Source organism: Eucalyptus grandis, chromosome 5, assembly GCF_016545825.1.
Source record: "Eucalyptus grandis isolate ANBG69807.140 chromosome 5, ASM1654582v1, whole genome shotgun sequence".
Taxonomy (NCBI): domain Eukaryota; kingdom Viridiplantae; phylum Streptophyta; class Magnoliopsida; order Myrtales; family Myrtaceae; genus Eucalyptus; species Eucalyptus grandis.
Genome location: NC_052616.1, coordinates 47,405,649 through 47,412,087, shown reverse-complemented (window position 1 = coordinate 47,412,087; position 6,439 = coordinate 47,405,649). Strand labels below are relative to the sequence as shown.

Below are 6,439 nucleotides of genomic sequence, written 5' to 3'. Positions count from 1 at the left end.
CAATTTTATAGCGTGGATATTGGCATCTGTGATATAGCAGTTGACAACAAAGTAGCATTGACATCGACAAGTAATTAAGAGGAGATCGGCAAAGTATGATGGTGAAGAGCACCACAAGTTGGCCATCGAAATTAGGCCAAGTGTTGGATAGAGAAGAGGACGCAAGGGTTGAGATGAAGATTGAAGACAAAGATATCAAGTGACGGTTGAGTATTATAATAGCCTTTGGAGTTGTAACCGCTTGTGGATGGAAATGGCCCGTGCATGGGGAGCCTAGAATCTCAAAATTACATGTGTTATTGCCTTAGTAGTAGTAACCGTGATTAAATGGTTGTAATTAGTGGGTTACATAAGTGGCAATATGCTATCATTGTAGAGGATCTCCGATCATCAAGAACACGCATTCAATGTATTTTTTTTATTATTAATGCAATGTCCAATTTATGTTTCAGTAGTTCACTTGTAGAATTTCATTTTTCCTTGTGAAACCAATCAAAACTCCTGTCTAGAATCACCGCCGAACCCCATTTCAACGATAAAAATCAAAGATCAACCTTCGATGAAAGGTTTTTCACTGTTTTGGGTAAGACACCATTTCCAGTGAAACAGTTTCTTTTCTTGATCCTACAAGGTAAGAACAATGCCAGAACGCACACTTTCTTGCGTGAAAAGGAATTTGGGAAGTCATGAAGCGAATCCTCGGTATAAAAGAAAAAAAAAACCAATGCCTGAACACACACTTTCTTGCGTGGGAAGGAATTTGGGAAGTCATTCTACTTGTGTGCGCAAGCAGTCCCCATTGCTACCTCCATTGCAACGCAGGGACCACTCTTATCAGGTCCACGTTCTACTTTCTCCCAATTACATTCGCTCATTTCAGATCAAATCCGTTGAACGTAATATTTAAATCTCTGTCCTTCTCATTGAATGAAGTTTCAGAGCGAAAACGTAATATTTTTTGTTCATTTGATAAAGTTTTGGATTTGAAATGAAATGGGAAAATATTCTAAAATCCGGTTAATAGTGTAATTATGAAATTTTTTAATAGTATTGAAGGGCTGATTTGACTTTGTTATGGAAAGTTGATAGAATAGATTAAACAAATTGAAAGTTCAAGGACTAGATTGAATACTTAGGAATAGATCAAGGATCACATTAAACAAATTAAAAGTCTAAAGCAAACATTGGATATTTGGCCAAACTTTATGAATTACTAGTATAATTTTGCCTTTTGAAAAGGGACTCTCTAGGACACAACCAAAAAATAAAATAAAAAATATAGATGTATATACATGTCTTATTTCTATTACGATATGACGAGGTATATGCTAGCAATACCAATCTTCGGAGACCATCATAAAAGTCTATATGCTGATCTGGGTACCGCCCAAGTTAATAGACCCCCAAAGCTCCTGATTGCCTGCAAGATGGGTCCGAAGTGATGCTGCATTAGGAATTTTCGCCTCGGTCATTAACGAAACATATCGATAGGCATGGGTACATACACATAAACGCACATATAAAGTTACCGTGTTTTCAGATGAAACGACTTTGCAAACTTCAGAAAAACACATCTTGTTGGTGGTATCCATATTCAAATCTGGAATGAAAACATGAGGTAAATGGAAAGGCCATCATTTTGCCAGGGTCACTAGAGCCTAGTCTTCATCACAGTGGCATAGCTTTCCTAGCTATGGCAGATGCGACGACTTCAGTTCATCGTCTACATACAAAACCGTTATGCTAGAGGGGAGCTCTGGCAACTCTTTGATCATGTCGCAGTGAAGTAAATCAAGGATTCGAAGATTGGAAAGTTGGTGGATCTCCGCCGGTATGCTGGAAATAGTCGAATGTCGCAGCCTCAAGATTCTCAAATTATGCAGTTTTCCAATCTCGCTTGGAATGCCCCCCTCGAGACTCAGACACCAGCAGGCATGTATTTCTTCGAGGTTGGTTAGCTCTCCGATATCAGGAGGGAACTCTCTGAAGAAACAAGAATCCATTCTCAGCACCTTCAAGCTCCACAGTTTTTTTAGCGAATGCGGAAACTTGACGATGCCTGTTCCCGACACGTCTAACTCAACTAAGGTTCTCACTATGTTGCCGATGGAGTTCGGAAGTTTTCTTATTTGATAGCAATCCCTTAATGACAAGTGTTCAAGTCTAACCAGTTCTCCAATGGAATCGGGAAGTGCTGTGATTCCGGTGCCATCCAGTGAAAGAAGTGTGATATTCGTCAGGCGACAAATCGTTTTCGATAGTTGACTCAATGAGAAGCAGTTTGAGGCACTCAGAGTTTCAAGCTGCTTTAAATAACCAATGGAGATGGAAATTTCTTGTACCGAAGTCTTGTCCAGGAGAAGCTCTTTCAGAGCCGTAAGTTGACCCACTTCTACTGGCAACATGCTGAGCTCTGTGCAGAACTTCAAATTCAAGGAAGCCAGGAGCTTCAAATCGCCGATCGAATGATCTATCTCGACCAATTGTGAACATCGCTCCAGAATCAATATGGCCAGTTTTTGGCAGCTAGAGAACTTAGGAGTAACTAATAAGTCATCACAGCCTGTAAGATCTAGAACTCTCAAGTTCTTCATCTACAAAATAGGAAAAATACTTGCATGAGTTCACTTCACAAATAATTACGTAAGACCAAGTGATTTAAACATGGCAATGAATTGTAAACTACCTCTATTTGGTCCCAGCCTTCCCAGTCTTTCGTGACTTTGCTCCACGACAAGTCGAGAATGGTTAAATTTCCCAAGTGAAAATTAGTTACTTGCAGATGTCGAGGGCACCCACGCCAACGGAGCCACCTTAAATTTGGAAAACGTTAGCGAAATCTCCGGCAATGTCTGCATGATCCAATTGAAGAAACCGTAGGTTTGGCATGCTCTTAAAATCTTCTGCTGTTAGTTTCTCTGAAGTGTGCCACTGAAAGTTAAGACAGATTGCCTCAACCTTTTCTGTTCCCTGTGATGGACGAGAAAAACGAATAGAAGTAGTGAGGATAGTCTCTCTTCTTGACACGTAACTAGTCAGCAAACATTGCCAAACAAAAAAGACGAACAACGTCAATTGCACAGGGTCAGAATTTAACAGTACCTGGCGAAATAGTTCTTTTCCTTTGGCGGTAAACTAACAAAACTATTTCTTATGCTTCACGATAAAAATATTTGAAAAAAAAAAAAAAAAGCACACCAAACGTTCACCTTTTTTCTCTTTATCGTGTCGAGAGCTATTTCAGGATTAAATATTCTACTCCGCCTTCCTGGATCTGTGAGATTCTCCCCAGAAACGATTTCTCTGCCAAATTGCCTCAACATGCTATGCATCCATATCTGATTGTTTTCTCCAATTTTGGCTAGGGGAGTCAAAAACATAACCTGAAATTTACTAGAAGGAGAAAAAGACACGTCATGCCACAGGTACCAAGCAATTCGACTATCTATACCAGTGATAAAGCAGGCAATATCCAAAAATATCTGTTTCTGCTTATAATCTAATATTTGATATACTTCCTCCAAAATAGGGCGAAAATTCTGCTGCCTGAACACTGGCTTTTTCAGTGATTGAGACCATCTCTCCTCCGGTCTAATGTTGAGAACTGCACCCATAACTTCAATAAACAATGGGAGTCCTGCCATAGTATCATGAGCATGGAAAAATTTCCGGTGATATTGGTTCAGGTGCATGCTGCCATATGAGTTGAAGAGCCTGATCCTTATTCAAACGACTAACATGGTAAGCTCGGGTCTGAGGAGATTCTTCCAGGACAGCACTGTTTCTCGTGGTTACAAGGATCCTACTTCCAGATGCAAAGCAATCAAAGCCATCTCCGATGAGTTTCTCGACATGAAACACATTTTCCACGTCATCGAGGACAATCAAAACTCTCATGTTGCAAAATGTGTCCCTGAAAAAATCGATTCCCCTGCTGATAAAAGTAACATCCTCGAGTTCCCGTTTCAGAACATCGGAAATCAACTTAGATTGCAAAAGCTGAAGCCCTCCTAATTCTTGAGTTGTTTCCGTAATATCTGCGAGGAAGCTACAGCCATCAAAATCCCAGGAGACTTGGCTGTATATGAGTTTTGCAAGAGTCGTCTTGCCAATCCCGGCTTCGCCGTGGATGACCACAACCATCCGCTTGTCCCTAGCATCAATATTCATCAAGTTCATGATGTGGTTTACTTGATCATCAGTTCCCACATATTTTCCGATACTAGCGACTTGTCTTTTCTCTTCCATATTAGCCAACTACAAGAAACATTGTGATTGCTCACTGATTAGACTGTAAGGTGCGAAGAACTAGCTATATTTCTTGATCTTTTCTAACTTTGTTGCGTTTGCATAAATTGTCTAAGTCACTGGTCATCCTGATCTACCAGTGATCAACATTATTGCCACATTGATCCGAAGGGGATCCAAATTTCAGGAGGGATGATCTTTTTCCTTTCAAATATGTTTTGTCAAACAACGAACCCGCCTTGAAATTTCTTATTTATACGCTGACAAGTGGATCTTTTGACATATATGTGCGTCTGAATGACAGTGTACATTAAAACCTCAGAGCATAGTGACAGAGAACATGACCCAATTGGAATATGATACAGGGCCGCAGATGTTCAATCAATGAAATTTTGTTGGTTCCCACTTTTATCCCGTATGTTCTCCAAAAAGTGAAACGCAACCAACATCAATGTTCTGGAGATTGCAAATTGGAGTTTCAAGCATAGAAGTGAATGCTCTCTCAATTCTGCCTTTAATTATACACAGAAAAATATCCGCACATTGCAATAAACACTATTAAAAACTAATCTACAGCGATGTTGCATCCATCACATCCTTTTACAAATCATTATTGTCAATCACAAATATCTTAATCAATATTGTCATATCTTTTTCTTTTTTTCTAAATCGGGTTTAAAAAAATTCACCAACATGAATTTCAATAAGGATGCAAGTTAAACTTGAGTGACGGGTCAAAACATGAGATTATTTGTACTTGATAGATCTTTCCAACTTTTCCTTTGGAAATTGTTATATTCCCCAAATTTGCAAATTTTGCAAGTCTGTAAGCACATGTTATGACGTTTTCTAATTGTAGCCCTTCTTGAAATGCATAGAATGCATCTACGTAGTGCAAACCAAGGTCTAACTTATTGATGTAAAAGTAAATTGTGTTACTCTTTTGTTCTGATCATCATCGGCTATTGTTAAGTAATGTGCTCTAATTACATTGTTAGGTCGTTTTTCTAATAGCTTAAACTTTTAGCAAAAAATGGCTTATCTAATATAATAACAAGATTAAGGGCTTGAATCGTAGCACTTCCTCTCAATTTTCTCCTGCTTGTTAATCCTCTGTTTTCTTGTTTCATCAGTTATCCTCCTACTTTGGTTCCATCCACAACCTGTTTTGCGCATATGTAAGGACCGGATTACATGCGATCGAAAGTGTTAACTCATATACTATAAATACGTTGTTGGCTCACTTTTTAATTGCTCAAATGATTACAACAAAAGTTTCGTCTGAATATTAAGTTTTACATATAACATCTACTAAAATATGTGAAAACATGCATTAATGGTATACAAGCAAAACCAACAAAAAGCAAAAGAAAAAAAAATGCAGTTCTTTAAATGTTGGTACCGCTTCACATGTTTCAAAAATAGTAAATTCCCAAACAAAAATAGTGATGAAACAAAAAGAAACAACATTTTCATTTGACACTTCACGTAAGGGAAGATTATCAAAATAGTCCTAAATCTATTGCAATTATGTCAATTCAGTACATTCAACCAATTCTAGCTAGTCAGCGCTAACATGGACTTTGGCTATCTCACACAGTATGGCACGTGAATAATTTTTAATATTTTTTTCAAATAATCTATTTATTATTTATTTTCTTTTTCTTTTTTTTTCTTTCTCTCTTTTTTTTTCTTCTTTCCTTCTTCCTCTAGCAAGTGGTTGAAACTTGTTGACCGACCACAAGCAAGGGCCAATGAGGGCAAGCCTCACCCACTCTTGACAAGGCTCAACTCGGCGAGTTTGAGCCTCACCAAGGCATGGCAGCGACACCGAGGATGAGATTTAGCCTAGCCTAGGTGAGGCTTGAACGTGCTAGCCACTATGGCTGACGGGGCCGACCTTGCTAGTCCTCGTTTCTAGCCGATCACTGAGTTCTAGCCACCAACTAGAGGATGAAAATGAAGGGAAGGCAAAAAAAAAAAAAAAAAAAAGAAAGAAAATAAAATAAATAAATTGAAAAAAATATTATTAAAAATTGTCATATCGAACCGGCCACATTGGGTAGGACAGCCAATGTCTATGCCAACATCGACTAGCCAAAATTGGCTAGATGGACTAAATACAAATACAAAATGTTTGATAATCAACTGGGAAAAAAAAATGACTGAATTAACACAATTACAAAAACTT

The 6,439-nt window shown here is 38.4% G+C and overlaps 1 protein-coding gene across 1 annotated transcript; it reads right to left on the bottom strand.

The window, feature by feature from the left end:
- Positions 1 to 1,533: 1,533 nt before the first annotated feature.
- Positions 1,534 to 3,372, bottom strand: LOC108960012 (disease resistance protein RPV1-like). The gene is made up of 3 exons (XM_018874609.2): positions 3,210 to 3,372; positions 2,687 to 2,970; positions 1,534 to 2,594 (listed from the first exon to the last, which is right to left on the bottom strand). Exon 3 carries the CDS (start codon positions 2,592 to 2,594, stop codon positions 1,692 to 1,694), a length of 903 nt encoding a protein of 300 aa, XP_018730154.2. The 5' UTR covers positions 2,687 to 2,970; positions 3,210 to 3,372; the 3' UTR covers positions 1,534 to 1,691.
- Between the last annotated feature and the right edge of the window lie 3,067 nt (positions 3,373 to 6,439).

Bases quoted from the DNA above. Each gene is read 5' to 3' on its own strand.
- LOC108960012 (XM_018874609.2), bottom strand. From the start codon at position 2,594: ATGAAGAACTTGAGAGTTCTAGATCTTACAGGCTGTGATGACTTATTA.